At 45.1% G+C, this 22,431-nt stretch overlaps 1 protein-coding gene across 2 annotated transcripts in view; it reads right to left on the reverse strand.

Annotated features, from left to right (window-relative positions):
- PDE8A (phosphodiesterase 8A) overlaps positions 1 to 22,431 on the reverse strand; it is a 125,168-nt gene that overhangs the window by 53,650 nt on the left and 49,087 nt on the right. For both annotated transcript variants that reach the window (XM_024117414.3, XM_024117415.3), the window contains 6 exons: positions 17,430 to 17,518; positions 13,380 to 13,458; positions 11,596 to 11,733; positions 5,740 to 5,828; positions 3,853 to 3,904; positions 3,710 to 3,752 (listed from right to left, as the gene is read on the reverse strand). In XM_024117414.3, the coding sequence (XP_023973182.1) occupies positions 3,710 to 3,752; positions 3,853 to 3,904; positions 5,740 to 5,828; positions 11,596 to 11,733; positions 13,380 to 13,458; positions 17,430 to 17,518 (490 nt within the window). The remainder of the gene's footprint in view (positions 1 to 3,709; positions 3,753 to 3,852; positions 3,905 to 5,739; positions 5,829 to 11,595; positions 11,734 to 13,379; positions 13,459 to 17,429; positions 17,519 to 22,431) is intronic.

Raw genomic sequence — 22,431 nt, forward strand, 5'->3', positions numbered from 1 at the left:
TATCCCAGGTTGCTGAACGGCATCTACCTTTTTGCTTAAGTTGGAGACAAGTCATCCATGACTCCTCCTTGTTCCTTGCCCTCAAGTGGTCAGATAAATCCATGGATTCGACCTCCTAAATACCTCTTTAATCTACCCCTGTTCTGTCCCTGTCCTGGCTCAGACACCTGTCATCCTCCTCTGGATTATAATGACAGCCTCCCTCATTGGTCCTACCAGCCCCAACCTTGCCCCCTTCGACCCATTCTCCACAGGCAGCCAAGTGATCCTTCTGAAACAAAAATCTGATCAGATCACTCTCCCAATTAAAACATTTTAATGGTTCATCACCGTTTTTAGGTTCAGATTTAAATTCCCCAGTGTGGCACCCAGAGTCCTGTGATATCTGGACCTCCTCTCTCCAGCCATCACGAACTATTTATGATGTGCTAGTTCACCTCCCAAACCTCTCTGCCTTGGTGCAAACTTGCTTACCCCCACCTAGGAACACACTCCTCCCTTGACGCCTCCTTCACCTGGTTAACTCTCAATCCTCTTTGAAGATGCAGGTAAGATGCGGCTCAGGTATCATCACCTCTGGGAAATCCTGCCCTAATGCCTCACCCCCAACATCGCTGGTAACCACCTGCTTTACTGACTTGACTGACTTCCTCACCAGCTGTGAATGACACGAGGGCACTCAACAAACATTTACTGGGCACCTACCACGTGTCAGGCTCTAAGCCAGGCACTAGGGGTGTGAAGATGAATATGGTAGGGTCCATGCCCTCAAAGGGGGTAGTCCGGAGCGGAACAAACGCAGGTGAACTAAGAGTGACAGTCATGATGCTGGAGAGCAAAAGGAGCCCCAGGAGGAAGGGGCAGGTCTCCCCTGGGAGGGGGGCAGAGAGGAGATGAGCCATGTTTTGCAGCTGGAGGCCGGCAGAGGAGGAAGGCACTTCCTGGAGGACGCTGCCTGCGCAGAGGGGGCAGAGCTGGCTGGAGGGAAGCAAGGAGCAACGTGTCCCAAGGCCAGGGCTGTGGCAGGAGTGGAGGGAGGCGAAGCAGGCTTGAACTTCTACTCAGCATTTAAGTGTCTCCCCTATGGCAAGACCAGACCTTCCTGCTCCTGACAGACAGCCATGTTCAGCCCGCTGCTCTTCCTCTGAGTCCCTGCAGAGCCCTGCAGCTGGTTCTTCAAGCCGGCTGCTGCTCCTGCAGGGAGGGCCGAGGGGCTCGCGGCAGGGTGACCTTGACCTCTCAACCAGCCCACAGCCTGAGGAGCCCACGCACAGGCCCTCCTGCCTCGAGAGGGCTCCACACCCACGACTGACCCGAGATCTGAGGCAGCCATGCACCGCAGGAGGGAACGCTCTCAACAGGCCTTGGCCGTCGAGCTGGGCTCGGGCTCAGCACCGCGACTTCACGTGTCTGTGCTCAGCTTCCTGTTCCAGAAAATGCGATCCTTCCCAAATGCACTGCCCATCTTTTTAGGAGAGGAAGGTTAGCAGGGTTTCCTTGGCCTGCTGGGCAAATCCAGGAGACCCTGGAGAAGCCGTGAGGAGCAGGAACCATCCTGCAGCCCCGTGAACGGGCAGCCTCCATCCCAACACCAACACCGTGGTCCCCCGGGAGGAGCTCCCTTTCGGGTACGAGGAAGCTGAGAACCAGGTTTCTTGCATGACTTGCCCCAAAGTCACTCTGCTGGGAACAGACTTTCAGAGAACCTTCTCAGACACTCTCAACCGTCCAAGCCTTTGAGGAGGGCCTGCTCTGCACCGGGACACCCCCTCTCCCAGCCTCTGGGTCTCACCGACTCCACACTGCCAAGCCTCCAGCCGCTGCCCAACCCGTGGGCTCCCTGTGACCTCGCACACAGGGAGCTCCCTCCTCCTGCGCCCGAGAAAGCTCACTTTCTCCAGCTCCAGAGTAACACTCCTTTCAGGTCTGCCCAGCCCCCGCCCTGGCAGCGCACCAGAACACCTGTAAAATATGCTGAAGCCCTGCTCCGCACCATCCGACCCGGAACATGGCACGTTGCTGGCAAGGCCTTTCCGGACCCCCTCCTCCTCCCCTGTGCTACCCATCCCCCTACTAAGAAGCACAGAACGCAGGCTTCGCCAAGCTGAGACAGTCATTTGGCCTGGCATGTGGTGCCTGTGCACTGTTTTGGATGAATTATGCCCCGGCCTGTTTTCTCTCCTCTACACGATGGCAACGCAGGTATTCTCGTCTCTGGTCCCTCCTTCCATGTAATCTGTTACATACAGGCTCTAAAAGCTTCTTAGAGCTCAGGTGTCATTATACTATTCCCTTGCTCAAAAAGCCTCAAACTGCCACTGCCTACCGATGAAAACCCTAATTTCCCACCTAGCATCTAAGGATCCTTCACGATCCCAACTCCTTTCCACACTGACCTTTTTTATACCAGTCAGAATTTTAACCCTGCTCTTGCTCTTTCTAGAACACACTCTACTTTCCCTGTTCAGTAACTGTATTTATTTCTGGAATGCTTTTCCTCTCACATCCATCTTCTTATTCAAATCCAGCTCTTCCTGTCTGGAACTTCCCCCTCTTCCTCTGCCTTTCTCACCCACTAATGATCACTTCTTATCACTTGCTATGTGTCCCTTCGTGTCAATGTCTCTCCTCTTTTCAGATTAAAGCCTGATTACTCTTGGGGCGCCCACAAGAACTGTACCAGCATGTGCTTCAGAGCTTCTGGACTTGGCCACCTGGATTTGAGTGCCAACTCTACCACTTCCTAGATGGATATCCCTGGGCAAATTATGTAGCCTTTCAGTTTCCTTATCTGTAAAAAGGGAACTTCATCTATTAAGTGTCTACCCCTCTGGGTTATTGCAAGGCTTCAACTAAATACACCGTAAGTTAAGCACTCAGCACAGTGCCTTGTACACAATAAACACTCAGAAAAACATGTGGGAAACATTCCTAGAATGAATGAGTGAACTGTTCCGGTGCTGCTGAAAGCACATCAACAGCTGAAGGGATGGAAGACAAAGTCTTCTCCTTGGAGGCTCTTACAGACTAGCTGGGCAACCAGAGCACTGCCTGGGCATGTCAGGGTGCCGTAAAGGGTCCACACAGGCTGGATGGAGAGCTTCTGGCACGGAGCCGGAGAGGACCTGCACCATCACAGGTAACGGCCAGAGTAGGAAAGTGGCTTGCTAAAGCCATGACATACACTGGAAGGAAACAGGTGATTCCAGGCCAGGGAAAAACATCTGCAGTCACATAGACATGGGGTGAGCGGATGGTGTCCAAAACACATCAAGTCCTCACGAGACGGATACGACGTGAGGCAGGTCTGATGGGGTCCACCTACCTCCCTGCAAGGCTGGTGGTGAAAGCATCCCTGCTAAAGCACTGTAGTCTGATACCAATACAGTTGCCTCTTCGAGCACAGATCATCCCAACAAACCACACTCCACTCAACACATCTTCACATAAGTTCATGCACTGGAGGTGACCAGTTCTCTCCCCACAGGCTGAGACCCACCCCAGGACACCTGTCAGATCGCCCACCTGTGCTCGGGTCCCTTGACTCATAAACCAGCCTGGGAGTCAGGGAGAGAAATGCTGCCACGGTGCTAGGAAAATACAGTCCCACCTATGCAACAGACAAGCTCGTCAGAGGCAGGGCCTGTTTTTATTTTTTTATTTTTTCAAAAGCTCAGTGAACCCTAAGAATGAATATGGGGCACCATACCTGTATGAGTATCAGACTGAACACATTCAGCTATTTTCGTAGCCTAAAAATGAATTTTAGAAGCCATTAGTTCTGAGTGCCTAGTTATACAGTAAGGGAAATCTTGCTGGGTCCCTGGGGTCCCAAGGGCTCTCCTTACATACCTTATTGTTGCCATTGCATGCTCTGACAATGGACACATAGTGTCTAATTTTTCTGCAAGTAGAAAACAATGTATTATTTCTCTCCTGGCTCTCTATTCTGGTGGATATCTAGCTAATTTCTCATTATGAAAGGAGCATCTCTCTTTCACAATACATACAATGCTTGGAGGAGAGCAGTTCTATTGTGTGTGGCCAAGGCCACCAATAAACAAACAAGAGTCTACAAGCATTCTCTGGTGTCTCTGTAGAAAAGAAGTTGACTCTTCAGTAAAAACAACGAAATTCTTCTGAGTCATCACAACACACAGTAAAAAATACCTAGGTTTTTAAAATGTACTATATGTTAACCAACCCAAAGCCTTTAATTCCTTAACATGTTTTCATTTTCACAACCCCTTCTATTGATGCTCTTCTTCAAGTTTCAACCAACAACCTGCTCAGTCATTCATGGAAACAGCCACAGGCCACACTGGGGCCGAATGTGCGAGTCTAGAACAAAGCAACCAGGGCTTATCTCAGAAGATGCTGACTCTCCTCACTTATTTATTGTTCCTTCGATTTTTCAGCTTTTCCCCTCGATAATCCAATCCCTACAGTTATCCCCCCTAAATGTGGAAAGGCCATAAAAAGGCAGAGAATCAGAACAGAGAGCCCACACAGAGCCATCTCCCTGAGGCAATCGCCAGCTGGCAGCAGAGCCTGGTGACCAAGCACGTGAGCCACGTGGTCAACGCAGAGGTCTGCAGCCCAGCTCCGCTAAGCGCTGGCGGCTGGCGGCCGGACTATGGGCCAAGCCTCAGCTCTCTAAGCCTCAGGTTCCTCATCTGTCAAACAGAGACGGTCACAGTGCCGACATCACGGGGCTGTGGCCAGGATGAAATGAAGTGACATCTACCAGGCACTGAGAGCCTGCCCAGGGAGGGAAGGGCTCACGGACAGCGGCAGTTGTTACAACCATCATCGCTATACCTCCTCCTGGTCTTTTTGTCCTTTCATTTTCATGACTGAGAGCATACAGTAGGTATGATTTTACATTTTGACTTTTGCACTTATCGAAAACATTTTCCCCTATAATTTAATTTTCTATGATCATCATTTCTAATGGTTGTGTATTTTATCGTTGGGTATTCTACAATTCACATTCATAATTTTCCACTGTTCGTATTATTTAAGATAGATTCTGAGACAAACCATATGACATTTTCAGGCTCCCCTTCCAATCTGTGGTCACATCTGTTTCATATGTGTTTCCATAAATGAGAGTATTTAAAATACTTTTTTTTTTTTTTTTTTTTTTTGCAGTACATGGGCCTCTCACTGTTGTGGCCTCTCCCGTTGCGGAGCACAGGCTCCGGACACACAGGCTCAGCGGCCGTGGCTCACGGGCCCAGCCGCTCCACGGCATGTGGGATCTTCCCGGACCGGGGCACGAACCCGTGTCCCCTGCATCGGCAGGCGGACTCTCAACCACTGCACCACCAGGGAAGCCCCTAAAATACTTTAATGTAATTTGATAGTTCTGTACAGAAATAACACATAGGCTATCAAATTAGATAAAAATCTTTTAAACATAGGGAGTCCACCAGTGAGTGTTCTTAGCACACAGCTCAGTAAAGTGGCATTCAGATTTAAATACCTTAGTCTTTTATGTGCTCACACAGCTTAAGACTGTCGGAGTCTGGCGGCTCTGGGTCACCAGCTGGAGGGTCAGGCTGTGACCATGAGGAAGCCACCCTGGAAGGCCGTTCTTTGATGGTACCTGACCTTGTTACAAGTCTTTCTTATACATTTCTGCATGCAGTTCTCAACTTACTTAAGTATTCAAAGCAAATTTTGCAATAAGCCAAACATGGTATGTTGATTGAAGTACTTGTTTTTTCCACTTACCCTCCCTGTCCAATGACAGGTAGTATCTTCACATTTTGTTGTACATTATCTCCGTTTTTCTCTTTGGCAGAGCAAATTCCTTGCCATTCCTATAAATGGAATGTAGGCATCATTATACATTGTGTTCAAAACATAAACCCAAGAGCATTTTCCACCTCAGGCTTCCACTCCTTTACCACAGCCACTAAAGCTATTAAGATAATAAAATCATCCCAACCCCAAAGGCAATTTTGGGTAATCTGACAATTCTTTCTCCACCTCCCAAGTCCATCTCCTAGACTGACAACAAAAACCAGGTCACCACAGTCTAAATGGTCATATGTTTTCAGTGGCTTTCTGCTGGCAAGAGAGGCCCTGGGCCCATGATGAGGAGCACTCTTTCTCGTCCAGGTTTCTCCTCTCACAACTCCTACCTGCTGCGGCGGAGGGGGGAAGTGTGGCCTCTGCCCCTGCATTTGGGATGGGGAGAGTCTCAGACTGGGGCAGAGAAGGGGCCACCCTCTGTCTTGTGTACCCTCTGCAGGTAGGGTGGGGATAATGAGGTAACAGCCAGGACTGGGCTCAGGCAGAATAACCAAGTGAGACCTTAAAAGCCAGAGCTGCCATTTCAGAATGGAACTGCAATGGGAGACCAGGTATGCCCAGGCTATGACCACAGTGAGAAAACAGGGGCTACAGGTGGCTCCCCTACTCTGAGGGTGGTGGAGAGAAGCGTAGGACGGAGCTGGATTTTTGTGACCACCTAAAACATTCTGAATTTCTCCAAGAGTCACCAAGGTCCTTAAGCTAGAAAAATCCCTAAAACCCACTGTAGGACCTTGAACTCCTAGGGTGTTTCATACCCTTCTAGACCTTCCAGAGTCCCACAGGAACTAAAGCTGACCCAGATGGGAAGGGGAACACCATGGCAGCCTAGCTCAAGTCTCCTGTCCATACTCTTACACAAAGTCAATTCTGAAATCTATGCTTGGGGCGTGGTGACCTGCATGCAAATGCTAATGGTAAAATCTCATCTTCAGACTCCTCTGGGAAAGTGGATCCAAGAGAAACCAGGACACTGACAGAAGCAAAGGATGGTTACTGAGGCTTCCTGACGTCCTTCTGAAAACAATGGGCGCCAAGAAAGAACTAAATTAAAAAACAGCCCAGGGGGCTTCCCTGGTGGCGCAGTGGTTGCGCGTCCGCCTGCCGATGCAGGGGAACCGGGTTCGCGCCCCAGTATGGGAGGATCCCACATGCCGCGGAGAGGCTGGGCCCGTGAGCCATGGCCGCTGAGCCTGCGCGTCCGGAGCCTGTGCCCCGCAACGGGAGAGGCCACAACAGAGGAAGGCCCGCATACCACAAAAAACAAAAACAAAAACAAAAAAACAGCCCAGGAGCCCAGCTAGGTGCTTACTTGCCCTGGAGCAGAAGGGAGGTGCAGGCCTTCCTCACTAAAGTTCTGAGGGGAGAGTGGCCTGTGCCTGAATTGGGCAAGGACTAGACAGGGATCCCTGGGCAGGAATCTGGAGCCTGTCCTCCACATCCACAGAGAAGGCTTCAGCAGACAGGTCTAAGAGTGACTTCTGAAGCTCACTATCAAGAGAAATACGGGAAGCTGATTGAGGTGATATTTGCAAAACTCTGTGAACATACCAACACCACTGAACTGTATACTTTAAATGGATGGAGTGTATGGCATGTGAATTATCTCTCAACAGAGATGTTATATAAAAAGAGGGAAAATATGGGAGACCGATTCAGTCAATCACTCAGCACTTCAAAACACATATTCAGGGGCTTCCCTGGTGGCACAGTGGTTGGGAGTCCGCCTGCCGATGCAGGGGACACGGGTTCGTGCCCCGGTCCGGGAGGATCCCACATGCTGCGGAGCGGCTGGGCCCGTGAGCCATGGCCGCGGAGCCTGCGCTCCGCAACGGGAGAAGCTACAACAGTGAGAGGCCCACATACCGGAAAAAAAAAAAAAAAAAAGTTTTCGTAAAACACATATTCAGGATTTTCTCCTCCAATCCTTTCTGAACAGAGTGGGTGGCTGCCAGATCCCAAGTCAAGGTGTAAGAAGCCATGTCAGCCAGAGCTGGACAGTCCAGCTAATGGAGGACAACTTAGCCAATGACTTTGCTTAGATAACAGAGTTGCCTGTAAGTTTTCCAGTCAACAATGGAAACAAAAAATATTCGCTTAACACAGATCATATTTCTCATCAAAAATACATCAAAAATCGAAGTTTCAGTTCCTAAAAATAGTAAAGCCTACCTAGAATGCTGTTATGAAGATTAAATCTGGTAACACACATAAACTCTTAGCCAAGTCCTGCCACACAGCAAATGTCCAGTAAATGGCCTGTTTGGTTTCACACAGGTGTCTGTCCGTCTCTCTCAGGCTGAGCTCCTCTCAGAACTACACTAAGGCATGCACCTCCCTTCTACTCCGGGGCAAGCTCAGCACTGAGCTGGACTTCGCTGACTACTGAGACAGTTCCTTCTTGGTGGGTGCCCACTGCCTTAAGAATTAAATCATCATCATCCAGCTGTCCTATCCCAGGGGCTAGCACTGTGCTGGGAGGTGGTAAACAGTCAAAGAACACTTGGGGCTTTTGTTTACTGAATGGAAAAGTGGGGCAAAAGTCAGATCACAGAATCCTGGCACCCAGGATAAGGGACTTGAGCTCTACACAGAGAGAGTGACATGATCAAAGTGATGATCTGGTGAGACAAATCTCCAGTGGCGTAGGGTGGACTGGCCAGAAGTGGAGGGTCCTGGGACAGGGAGGCCTAACTGCATTCAGCCACCACAGTCTCAGGGTGTGGGAAGAGGGCCCTGAACACGGTCAGAACCAGGCAGTGGACCCTCAAAGGCAGGGGTTTAACAGACATCAAGCCTTGGTGATGGATTTGATGGAGGGGACTAAAGGGTAGGGAGAAACCAAAACCATTCCAGGAATCAAAGTCCAGGCAACTGTGTGGATGGTCAACGAGCAGTAGACAGCAGAGGTGGAGGGGGATCGGGCTTTTTGTTAATGGGGGATGAGAGAAAATCACCGTTATACAAGGTGATACCAAAATGACAGCAGGATGTTGAAACAGACCTTGGAAAAGACACTGGGGCTAAAACTGGGAAGGTGGGAGACATCTACACAGAGCAGGAAAGATGCTCGACAACAAAGGGAGCCTTCTGAGGAACCAGCAGGGGACAGAGAGCCCTGGTAAACCTGGGAGGAAAGAGATGGGGGAAAGTGGGAGAAGAGGGGAGGCAGCGAGGGAGGAAAGCTCCTGGCTTCCCAGGAGCTGGGGAAGGTAAAAGGTGTGAAGAGCTAAAGGGCTCTGCGACTGCACATCATTATCAGAGGCAGCCAGCCGAGCAGCCAACATTCCTTCAGCACTGCAAGACAGTTTCTGAGGGGAAATAAAAATGCAAAATTTCTAAAAGAGAAGAGCCAATATAAGGCTCAGGTATCTGAGAAGATAGGAGGCCAGGGGTTCTAGGGCCCTGACAGAGAAGACCTGGGGAAGAAGAAATAGGAGGAGAGCCAAGGAGGATACATAAAGGGAGGAAGGAAGCAGGAGTGTGGGACTGAAAATCAAGGTGCCTAATAGTATCAATCAGTTTTACCTGAAAGGGGAGCCAGTGGCTGAGAACAGCAGGCAGAGGAGGTTTATAGAGAGTGGTGTTCACAGTATTCTCTGTTTGAACATCATCAGAATTCCTCCTCTGCCCCCAAGAATATCCAACTGGTTGGACACCTAGAATCTGACATTCCAAAGCCCCTCCTGGTTATCTGACCACTTCCAAAGGCTCCATCCTGGTTCCCAGCACATGTCTGAACTCTCTCCACTGACCATGGTACCATTGTTTGCCAAGGGCTGGCTGATTCTCAACAAGCCCTTCTTCTCCTGAGGGAAACTTGATTAGAAAGGCCATATATCTTTCTCCTCAAAAAATTGCCCAGCTAAGTGGTCTGTCCTGCTGCAGTGTTGCCCGTGAACCAGCAGGGTACCAACAAAGGACAAACAGCAGCTTTTGCACTCTCCCCAAGAACTTGCAATCATGCAAAACAAATGCCCTGGTTCCTTTTCTTTTTTTTTTTTTAAACATCTTTATCGGAGTATAATTGCTTTACAATGGTGTGTTAGTTTCCACTGTACAACAAAGTGAATCAGCTTTACATATACATATATCCCCACCTGGTTTCGTTTTGAAATAAAGCAGTATGGAGGTTGACAGTACGATAACCTTTCGTATTCTCTGCTCATAGCAAATACAGATTTTAGAGAACGGGGGGCCTGCTCTTGAGGCCCTTTGCACCTGGTGCCTAACGGCATACCTCAGGAGGCAAGACGCTGCTCACAGGGATCTGGGTGAATCCCAGGGCCTACAGCTAATCCACTGGGTGCCCCCACCCCCATCTCAACTTGCTCTCCTCACTGCAAGGGCAGCTGCCAGATCAAGGAGCATGAGAGCCACCATCTGTTTCACACCCTGCTGAACCTCACAACAGAACTGCTGGCTGACCCAGTGGCAGCACTGGACCAAACCGCCAGGACTGGGGAGGCCATGGTAAAGCCCCTCAAAGGCTGAGGGTCTGGAATGGATGCTGTTCTGGAGCTGCCTTCCGAGGACGCCCCTCTAGGTCCAGGGAGGGAACACTGGTGGGCCTGAACACCTAAGGGTCTGTCTCTTCATTCATCTCAGCCTTCGTTTCTCTATCCAGAGGACCTGCCACTCTCTCTAGTAAGAAAATCATCATCCTCGACAGAAAAGCTGAAGGCAAAATAGGATTCAAGCAGTGCCCATTTTTGTGATTCCCCTGAGAGTGCATTACCGGGCCCCGCCGCTGGCCTGTTCTTTCCCTGTTCTCACTGCAAAGCCATCTCGTGTGCTCAGAGCCGCGGGAAAGCGAAGGACACCAGCCCACTCACGGTGTCTTTGAGGGGCCCAAGCCAAGTGGGGGTATAAGCTTTGCATAGCCCTTCTGCCCCCTCTGGCAGACTGCTCTTGTGTGTTAAGGGATAGGCAAGGGCCAAATGCCACAGGGAAAGGGCATCACTTCCACAGGGCCTCCAGACAGCCGGCAAGAGAGCAGGTCACCAATTTTTCAAATGTTCTGAATAATCAGATTCATAGTCCCAACTTCTAAAAGTTAAAAAAAGCCCAGCAGAAAAGCCTAAGAATGACTATGGAAAGCAGTAGCCTTTTCCTTCTCATCATATTTTAAAACCTAATAACAGTGAGGTGCTGTCAGAAGCCACAGTTCAGAGAGAGAAATAACCTTTCAGACTGAGCCTGCCTTGCTTTGTCTACCCCTTCAGCACCAGGGTGCTGTAACTTCTCACATCACAATGCAATGACTACTCTTATCTGTCTGTTTTGCACCCTGGAATGAGTTCTCTAAGGGATTTTTGTTTTGCCCTTCTTTCTATACCAGAACCTAGCACACCTGGCATTCAAAAAATGCTGAATGAATGAACAAGGCTCAGAGAACTGATGGGCTCCAATGTGTTCTGAGAATGTGTTAACTCACTGGCAATCCTTTACCCAGACCATTTGCCAACAGCTACCACTTAGAAGATCAATTATTAGAAAGATCAACTTACTCACTTACTACAAAAATGAAAACAATGATGTTAAGTGTCAAAGTTACTCTTATTGGCTGGTCAGGTTTTATATACTTTCTTGGCCTCAATTTCCTCATCTGCAAAATGGGCATAACAGAGATAACACTACCTACACTTCCCCAGGCTTCTGGGAAAAGTGAGACTGAGATCACCTGGCTCTAACAGTGCTCAGTGAGCGCTAGGTCTCCTTCCTTCCCTCTTTGTTATGTGAGAGTAACAAGGGTAGTGACCTCTTACTTACCTTGCCTATCCTGATGCATGAATTTATAGTATCGAGCAAATCAGCCTTTTTTTCATTTACAGGCACTTCTGCTAAATCCTTCCCTATTAATTCACCTGACTCATAGCCCATTGTTGTTTCAAATGCTGGATTTGCATACTGGGGGGAGACAAAGGAAAAAACATCATGTGAATTAAAAGAAATTTTGAAAAGAGGACAATCAAAGATGTTCAACCTAAACCGTCATATTTTTCCCCCAGAAAGCCCAGGAGCCTGGTGCTCACTACGACGGTTCTAAAGCCACAAGAGCACAACCCCAGAAAAACCTCAGAGTCTGGAGAAGCCTCTGCTCCGATGACACCGGGCTGGGCTTGCTGCCTTGTTCTCCTGAGGCTGCAGGGAGGGCAGCTGGCCCACTCCACTTAAACACCAGCAGAGGAAAGAAGCTGCATGGAGACAGACCCAGGGCTGCTACAAAAGGGCTGTTGAGATTATGATACAGTGAAAGAAAGCACCAGACTGGGAGTCTGAAAACCCAGGGTTTACTCCCACAAGTCACTTAACCCCTCCAAGTCTCAGTCTGCACATCTGTTTAATGGGAATGAAACACTTATTTTGCCTCTCTCATATGATGCAAATGAATAATGAGTTTGGAAAGCAGGCTATGAACTAGGAAGTGTTTACAAATGCAAGGCTTTATGGTTAAATTTCAAATAGGACTGTAAGACTAGAAGAAAATGTATGGGAAAGCTGTGCATGTGCTAATAGGAATAACAAATAATGATGATGATGATAAAACAATAATCATACTGTTTAAGGTTTGTTTTCCTTGCTAGGCACTGTAGTAAGCACTTCACACATAGTAACTCATTTACTCCTCAGAACATCCTTACAAAAGGTTAAGTTGTTGTTAGCGTTAATATTATTCCCATTTGTACAGATGAGACAGCAAATTCAGACAGATTAAGTCACCTGCCCGAAGATGCCCAGCTAGGAAGGGGCCGAGGCTGACTGGAAGCCAGGACTGACTGATACCAAGCCTGTGCCCTCAACCACCGGCCAATGTCGCCCGTCAGGGGACCATCCTGAATGCTAACATCATCAACTCTTTACCAAGAAAGTCACTAGTTAGATTAAAGTGAAGAACTGGAGTGCTCAGAACTAAAATCAAAGTGGGGCTCATTCTCAGACAAAAGGAACATTCCTCTGGCACAACTCCCTCTTTTGCTGTTATATGAAAATACATGTTACCTGTTTGCTGCTATCTGAAAGCCATGTTATCTTCAGTCACTTATATGAAGCCACTTTTCTAATAATGGATAATTTGTGAAGTAATTGCTAGTTTATTTTTGAAATTTTGAGTAGCTTCTAGTAAATTTCTATAGGTGTAAACTATCTTCAAAAACAGTAAGAAAGGTGAGAGCGTGCAGCCCTTATGGGCAGAGCCTCTCCTTGCTGCAACAGTCTCTCTCTACCCCACTCCACCACAGAAACAATCCTCTGGATAAAGGTCCCTCCTTGCTAAGTAAATAAATATGCAAAAAAGTGAGAAAAAATAAATGCTAATGCCATATTTCTACAGAATATTTTCTAGCACATTAAGCAATTATTGGAACCTTTTCTTACATATAGGGAACTTATTTTAAATTACATATTTTATAGATTTTGTTCTGATAATCCTCTAAGGAAAAACTGGTCCCCTGAACTTCAAAGAGAGGAAAAAAACCAAACATACTGAAGGGGTTCAATCTTAAAAATGCAAACAAACCAGAAATTCAGAAGGACAAACTTCCAAAACAACAAACCTGTACAATGTGGTCTTCACTTGTAATTTCAATTGCTTCTTGACTTTTCTCTAATGCAGTGAACATAGAGTTACAAGCCCTTTATGGGTAGAAAAGAAAAAGGACTGCTTAATGTAAATATTATAAAATGTAATACAATCTTGGAATATTACATTAACTTATTTAAATGTGTTCTTTGATTATAAAGGTAACTAATGCTAACTCAAGAAAAAGTAGGGGGAAATATTAAAAAGCATAAGGAAGAAATAAGCGCCTCCTGCAACCTCAGTACTTGGGATCATGACTATGCACAATTTGGTGCCTTTCCTGCATTCTAAGGACAAGTGGACCAGGTGGAACACACCCCAGGGTCAGATCACATCCCTTTGCTGGCTGTGGGACATGACTGAACCTCCCTGGGTCTCTACCTTCTCACCATCTGAAGGGTCCTCGTGAGGACTCAATGAGAAAATGGAATCAAGAACCCCACAAGAAGCCTGGTAGAAAGGAGGCAGCCCATCATCTGTAGCTATCACTTTCAACAAATTCTTTGCACAGAACTGGGATCATCGGGATCATGAGCTTTGTCCCCTGCTTCCACTTAGCCTTATATTGTGAGCATTCTCCCTTGTCCTCAGTGTTTGAAAACATTTTTAAATTGCGCAGGTAACAAAGGTTTATTTTTTAAAAATTAGAAAATAATAATAAATGAGATACTACATCATACCCACTAGGATATCTACAATCAAAAATAGAGATAAAAGCAAGTGTCAGTGAGGAACCTTCATACACTGCTGGTGGGAGTGTAAAATGGTGCAGCTAGCTGCTTTGGAAAACAGTCTGGCAGTTCCTCAGGCTGTTAAACATAGAGTTACCATATGGCCTAGCAATTTTACTCCTAGGTAGATACCCTATAGAAATGAAAACATACATCCACACAAAAACTTATAGCCCACAGGTGGAAACAACCCTAAAGTCCATCAACTGATGAATGGATGAATAAAATGTGGTATATCCACACAATGGAATACTATGCAGATATAAAAAGAAATAAAGCCCTGATGCATGCCAAAATATGGATGAACCTTGAAAAACATTATGCTAAGTTAAAAGGACCACATATTGTATGATTCTATTTATATGAAATGTCCAGAAGAGGCAAATCTATGTATATAGAGAAATTAGATTAGTGGTTATCTAGGGCTGGGGGTAATGAAAATGTTCTAAAATTGTGGCAATGGTTGCACAAATCTGTGACTAGATTAAAAGCCACTGAACTGTGTACTTTAAATAGGTGAATTGTATAGAATGTCAATTTTATCTCGATAAATCTGTTTAAAAATAAATGAGATTAAATCATCTGAAATCCCAACACCTACGCATATCAACTGGTGTTCTAGGCAATTTCTTGTGTAAATATACATGTAATACATATACTTATAAAAATAGGATCATACTCTACAGTTTTATCATCTGCTTGTACCACTGAATCATATATATTAATATCTTTCCATATCAATAATTAGTTCCTTATCATCACTTTTAATAACTATATAATATTCTATTATAAAATTATACCATAATTTAGTCAAACAAATTCCCCATGACTAGGGAATGCTTTCAGTTTTTTTCTTGTATATGCCTCAGAAGATGAAAAAGAGAAAGCAACTGTCTACTTGTTCATAAAGTGCAGAGATTACATTTATAAAACCAATAATTACAATGCTTTTACTTTATTCCTGGTATTACTAAACTGTCTAGCTAAATAAGACAAAGCAGCTTTAGCCAATAAAAATGAGCTCTTCTTTCTTGGCATATAAAAAATCAAGTGAATTACCTCAATAGAGCTGTTATTTAAAAAAACAAGAACCAAAAAACAACGAGAAGTAAGTTCCCACCTCTGATATAACAAGCTTGGAGGAGATGGATCTGTGAGAAGCCCTACCGGGTTTTATCACTCTTTTTTAATTTTTGCAGATCTGGTAAATATAAAATGGTATATCATTTTCATTTCTTTGGTTACTAGTGAAGCTGAACATTTTTTCATGTTTATTGGCCATTAATATCTCCTACAAACTGCTTGTTCACAACATGTCCTTTTAAATTTTTTCTACTGGGTGTTTGTTTCCATTTTTAAACAGATTCATCAAAGCTCTTTACGTATTCAGGATATTAACCTATCTGTCCTGTATGTTAAGAATGTATTTTTCCCAGTTTGTTATTTGTCTAAATTTTTAACATTATTTAAGGTATATTTACTGAGACAAGCTTAACATTTTTATGTTGTCTAATCTGATTCTCTTCCTTTATAAAATCTGACTTTCACACCATGCTGAGTTTAAAAAGACTTCATTATCCAAATACATATGTTCACTTACATTTTTAGTACTTATGTGGCCACACTTTTTAACATTATGCACACTGGAATTTATTTTGGGACTGGGTGTGAGATCGGGATATAACTTAATTTTCTTTCCAGTTAATAAGTTGTCACAATTCTATTCATTGAAAAGTCCACCCTTTCCTGTGTGGATTTAAACTGCCATGTTGAACACATATACTTATATTCTTAATTCTTAAATACACGCACGTCTATTTCTAGACTTTACATTCTAGTTTACTGATCTAGCAGTAACACAAAGATGCTTGTTATAGCTTTTTAGTGCATTTTAATATCTCTCAGAACAAGTCTTTCTCTATTGCTCCCAATTCTCTAGCCCCACATTTCCCCCTTCCCTTCATATCAATATTTTCATATCTCCCTTTATAGTGGACATCTCCCTTTGGCTGTCAGCTGGCACACAGAGAACAAAGTAGAGCATGAGGAGAGACAATGAGTGCAGTTTTGAAAATGGGGGTTACAACCTAAAGGACTACCTTTGCCATGTGCTGCGTGCGAGATCTCGGATGTAAGTCAGTTAACCTCCCTGGGTCTCGGTTTTTGCATCATGATTCGTGATTTGATGAAATAAGCTCTAACATCCCTCCTGCTCCACAATTCCACTCTCCTCTCAGAGAGGGCAGTAGCCCAGCTCACTGTGGGAGTGCTGCAGCCAGGCTGCAGAAGACACAGGAATGAGAAGGAGGCAGGCCCAAGGGCAACCATCCATCTCAAGTTTCCCTGAAAACTTTGGCAATAAAAAGGAGCTCTTTTGTAGACCTCACTAGCCCTGAAACATCTCTGCTCAGCAGCACTTCTTTGCTACCTCACACTTCATTTCATTTTGTCTATGAAGTATTTTCTTCTCTGCATGTGATACCCTGTGCTGGTCCCTACCAACGTTAATACCCCAAATTCTAATCCCCTTATCTCTGCCTTGGGCACATACAAACAGAATGATTTCATTCTCTCTTTGATCCTGGTAAAGGAAATGTTAAAGAATAGTAGACCATCCAAGGAAGAGACCTAGAATGATAAAGAGCTACTGACATTTTTTTCACTTCTGTCAACCTCATATAATTTTACTAATTTTTCTGCTTTTCTCACTCTACAAAGAACTAGGTTTCCACTCATCAGTTAAAAAAAAAACAAAACTGTTTAGCAAGAGCAAATTACAAAATGCTTATTGTAGAGAAGAAAATATGTCACCTACCAGAGATAATAATGTTAACGGGTTGGGTGTATGTGTATATTAAAAGTATTTTTTAAATTAAAAAACAAAACAGATAATTCAGTATATATACTTTTGCATCCTGCTTTTTCATTTGCTATTATTTTGGTGCCCCATCTTTTTTTGGCCACGCCATGTGGCTTGTGTTATCCTCCCCGACCAGGGATCAAACCCAGGGCCCTGGCAGTGACAGCGTCAAGTTTTAACCACTGGACCGCCAGGGAAGTCCCCACTGGAGCCCCATCTTTAAATGCTGAGTCTCCAATCACTAACATGACCACCTATTAGACATCCAGGCAGACTCCGAAAGCATTTTGTGAGGAGAGATGCCTTCCCACCACCCCATCCCATTTTAGCAGGAGGTCAGTTACAGCCAAAATGTAGCCGCCCACAACCAAAGTCCTCACTTGCAACAATGCCCTGTGTGGTATGGTCGGCTTACCAGAAGCAGCAGAATTACCTGAGTTTCAGCTGTGGGTGCACCAATCCAAACTCCATCTGGAGCAGTTCATTGTAACAGGCCATGGCGCTGGGGTTTTCTAAATACCTCTACAAACAGAAAGGGGATTTTGCGGATAAACAAATGTGCACCTTTAAATGATTAAATACATATATAAAAAATAATTCTTTCCAACAGGCTTCTCAACTTGGTTCCTGAAATCTAAAAAATAATTTATCTTTCATGATGAACAGGAAATGAGAGATGAAAACTTATGGGTACCAAATTAGCTTTTAAAAAATAGTACTTGCACATATCTGAGAATATATTAAGAAACCACTGAGTTGTACACTTTAAGTGGCTGAATCGATCAACTATACCTCAATAAAGAGAAAAAAAGGCAGAAAGAAGGAAGGAAGGAAGTGGGGGAGGGAGGGAGGGAGGAAGGAAGGAAGGGAAAGAAAGGCAGAAAGGGCAAGGTATTTGCTGGAAAGATAAAAAAATAAAATAATTTTTTAAATAAATTAATTTTAAAAACTATAGTATACTATAGTATAACCATTTAATGGAACAGCATGCAGCTATTACATGCACATATGGAATGATGTACGAGACACACTGTCAAGTAAAATGAGGAAATGGAAAATTGCATTATAATTATTTTACATTTTTATAAAAATATTACATCAAGTTTAAAATAAATAAATAAATAGCTGAATTACATGGTATATGAATAGTATCTCAATAAAGTAGTAAATAAATGGAATTAGAAAAAAATAGGCCTCCATTCCTGGGCATATATCCAGAGAAAACTATAATTCAAAAAGATACATGCACCCCAACGTTCATAGCAGTACTATTTACAATAGCCAAGACATGGAAGCAACCTCCTAAGAGTCCATCAACAGAGGAATGCATAAAGAAGATGTGGTGTGTGTGTGTGTGTATGTGCAGTATGTACAATGGAATATTACTCAGCCATAAAAAAGAATGAAATAATGCCATTTGCAGCAACATGAATGGACCTAGAGATTATCATACCAAGTGAAGTAAGTCAGACAGAGAAAGGCAAATATCATATGATATCACCTATATGTGGGAATCTAAAAAAAAATACAAATGAACTTATTTACAAAACAGAAATAGACTGGCAGACATAGAAAACACACTTAAGGTTAGCAAAGGGGAAAGGATGGGGAGAGGGATAAATTAGGAGTTTGCGATTAACAGATATACAGATATACACTACTGTATATAAAATAGGTAAACAACAAGGTCCTACTGTATATCACAGGAAACTATATTCAATAAAAAATATATTCACAGGAAACTATATGAAAAGGGAAAAAAAGAACGCTTTTTTTCAAGGGAAAAAAGAACGCTTAAGAACGCTTTTCTTTCACTGCCTTGAAGTAAGAGGATTTTTGATATCTACATGTCACTAGCAGAGCCTAGAATATATAGAAGGAGGAAATTTATTAACTAAAGTCCTATCTATATTAACTTTCAGAGTCTATTCACTTATTCAAGAGCAATATGTTGTCCTCTTTCGAGCTGTACAAGCTCACGGTAAGCAAAAATATGCTTGCACATCTCTTTGCAGCTGAGTTTCACAGAGGTAACTCACACTCAGGCAACATGCTCCTACAGTAACTTCAAACAGCAGCTCAACTAAGCTGACAAAGGATTACCCTCCACGGCAGAGGTACTGGCAGAGCCATGGCTTTGCCCAGTCTCTCTTATTGCTGTGGACAGTAACTGTTTTGTATAATAACGTTTACATAATGGAAACATCTCAACAAAGCAAATTTACATGGGAATGGGAAGGCTGAGCACCACCAAATTATGTATTTCATGAAGACATCTTACAAGTTGCTATGTTCTGTCACATAGTTACATTCAGATGTAAAAAAATATTTGTGAACATTTACTCACCCCTATTTCTGTAAACAGCTCTTGCTTTCACCTGCTCAATACATGGATAATACACCATCTGACCAAGGAGGAAGGTGAGGCTAAGAGGCAGGGCATCTGCAGGCCACTATCGACAAGCCAAAGTCGGCCCAATCTAGGGCACGGAGCCCCTTGTGGAGCTCCTTCTACTGCCAGTGAAGGCAGATATCCCTGTTTGAACAGTGCTCAGGGTCTTGTCTTTGTGTCAAGAAACCTAAAAATCCAGCCCCAAGTTCATGCCTTAAAAGCTGTATGATTCTCAATGAGGCCCTTAACCTTCCTGAGCCTGCTTCCTCACCTGCAAAACAAGACACCCTGCTCCACCACAGATGACCATGAGAAAGCACTCTAACTGTAAACTGTTGCACAAACATAAAGCACAGTGACTGCAGTCCCCTGGGAGGGAAGGCAAGGCCTACTGGCCATGGGCATGATGGTTCCCGGGCCTGCAGGCCAAACACAGCCCTTCTTACCCACAGAAGTCTGAGAGAGGTGACATGCCTACCAGCTCCCCGCTGCTGAGAGGGAAGGAGAGTGCTGGCCCTGCCGCTCACTCCTCAGTCAGCCGTGACCCCTCAGGCACATCCATAAACACTGCCCATCTGCAGAGGTGCCCACTGCGGATCAGGCAGGAATACGGAGGAGAGATTTCCGGGTATAGTGCTTGTGCCACTCCAGTAGACAAGGGATGGGGGACTTGAGATGGACAGGTGTCTCCGGCTGTCCACGCGCTTGCCTGGCTTCACCTGCTCTGCAGGTGAAATCTTTGGACACGGAGCCATGTGTATTATGTGTCATGGCCTCCCATGCATGCAACCAGAGTTTTCACTGGGTGTGAATGTACATATCCAAAATTCTTTACCCCAAAGGTGGACATCATGGCTAAAAAACAAGCACATGTGACTAAAACTACAGCATCTTGCTCCTGCTACCTGCCCCTCCCCCTCACTACCTCTGCTTTGTTCTGTGTATCTAAATATCCTGTCTTTCCTGCCCTTCACCAACTTTCATTCATGTCCCAAGGATTCCACAGGGCATGGAGGGTGGAGAAGGGCAGCAGGTCCAGGGATCTTCAGGAATCAGGCTGCTATTCCCTCTGCTTGAACAGCAGCTGGTCTCCCCTCCCCAACCCATCCCACAAGAGGGGCCGGGGCCACAAGTCCTGCAGACTCCTGAGACAACTCAGCCTTGCTTTCTCCAGAGCATATCACACCCACCTTGCTGGGCCCCACCCAGTGGTTCTCAACCCTTGGCTGCATATTAGAATTCCCTGCAATCTTAAAAAATAATACCAACGTGCAGGCTCCTCCCCACACCAACTGAAACAGGGTCTCCGGGGAAGCCTTTCAGGGGGTTCTAACGCACAACCAGTGTTGAGAGATACCAAACCCTAACCTTCGAGATTTTAGTCAGCAAGAGCTCAGCTGCCAAGTCCAACTGAGGAGGCAAGTAGGTTTCCATCCATCCATCCTGAACTCCTGAACTATGGCCAATCCACAGAATAGCTGACTGCCCCCTGAATCCCAGAGTGCTCAGTGTGGTGATGGCTTTCAGGTCTAGGGCTGGGTTCAAGCATGGGCCCCACTGCCTCCCAGCCATGAAACTCTGGAGAATCACCTTCCCTCCAGGTCTGGATACTCTGCTCTGTCTCCATGCCTTCTGTCACCTCACTATCCTTTTGTTACCTGAGAGTACAGGACTCTGCATGAGAAGAGTTAGCACATGTAGTCTCTGAAGACTGGTCACCGACTTGGATTCGTCACTTATAAAGCGGTGAAGCTGCTGCTATCTCCATACTTCCTAAGTCACAGACCTCTAAAATGACTACTTTAAACCCTTTGTGTTTTTTGCATGGGAGTGTTTTCACAGAGACATGCACTTAACTGTGGTTCCCAGCAAATGCTTCACGGGGACACCTTGATTAAGTTGTACGGGTGGGAGGGCAGGCAAAGTGTGTATGTCGGTTACTTTTGAATTTTCAAATTAGTTTCATGATAACTCAATTATACTAGGAAAATACAAGGTCCATGGTTAACTAGACTTTCTACCAGGACACGCTTCCCAGTCCACGAAGCTGTGCTGATGGACTTCCTTGTGCAGAATTTCAAACACACAATTTCCAACACTGCATCTATGACCTCGTACAAATAAAAAGCTTAATGACTGCTGGTGGCCGTAGGTAAGCAAACAACCCAAGGCAAGATGAATAATCTATCCCCCAAGTTTCACTAGTTTCACTGCAAAGTGGAAGCATCGAAGGTCCTTGTTAAGAATGGCCAGTTCTGCAGCTTAAGAGTAATAATATAAAAATCTTCAGTTATCTGGGAAAGTTTTTTGCCTCTTGTGAATGCTTCCCTAAGCAGTTTAAGGAGGGATGACCTAACGATTCCTGGGAATAGGTGATCCACAACTTCCAACCTGGGATTCTTAAAGGAATGCTCACCTTCATGCTGGCTGATGTGGTTTTTCTCATATTAGCTCACATGGATTACTGGAGGTCAGGGAAAGGGGACAGGCACTGATATGTGTGAATGTTGTGGGAGTGTCAAAAAGGGAGAACCAAAAAACTATGTAATAATAATAATCTAAAATTTTTATATAAAATTATGTGCGTATAAAACAAGGTCTTGGGCTTCCCTGGTGGCGCAGTGGTTGAGAGTCTGCCTGCCGATGCAGGGGACACGGGTTCATGCCCCGGTCCGGGAAGATCCCACATGCCGCGGAGCGGCTAGGCCCATGAGCCATGGCCGCTGAGCCTGTGCGTCCGGAGCCTGTGCTCCGCAACGGGAGCGGCCACAACAGTGAGAGTCCCGAGTACCACAAAACAAACAAACAAACAAACAAAAAACAAGGTCTTAAGTTCCACCTTATCTGATGTTAATATTGGAATTCCTGTGTTCCTTTTGTCTGCATTTATTTGCTACCTGTTTCTTTATTATTAAGCTCCTTTTATCACTATCTTATAAACATCATATAATTGTACTTTTGTAACCCAATCTAATGGCTTATCCTTTATGCACTTTTTTTTTTTTTTTTTTTTTTTTGTGGTATGCGGACCTCTCACTGTTGT

Source organism: Physeter macrocephalus, chromosome 11, assembly GCF_002837175.3.
Source record: "Physeter macrocephalus isolate SW-GA chromosome 11, ASM283717v5, whole genome shotgun sequence".
Classification (NCBI taxonomy): Eukaryota; Metazoa; Chordata; class Mammalia; order Artiodactyla; family Physeteridae; genus Physeter; species Physeter macrocephalus.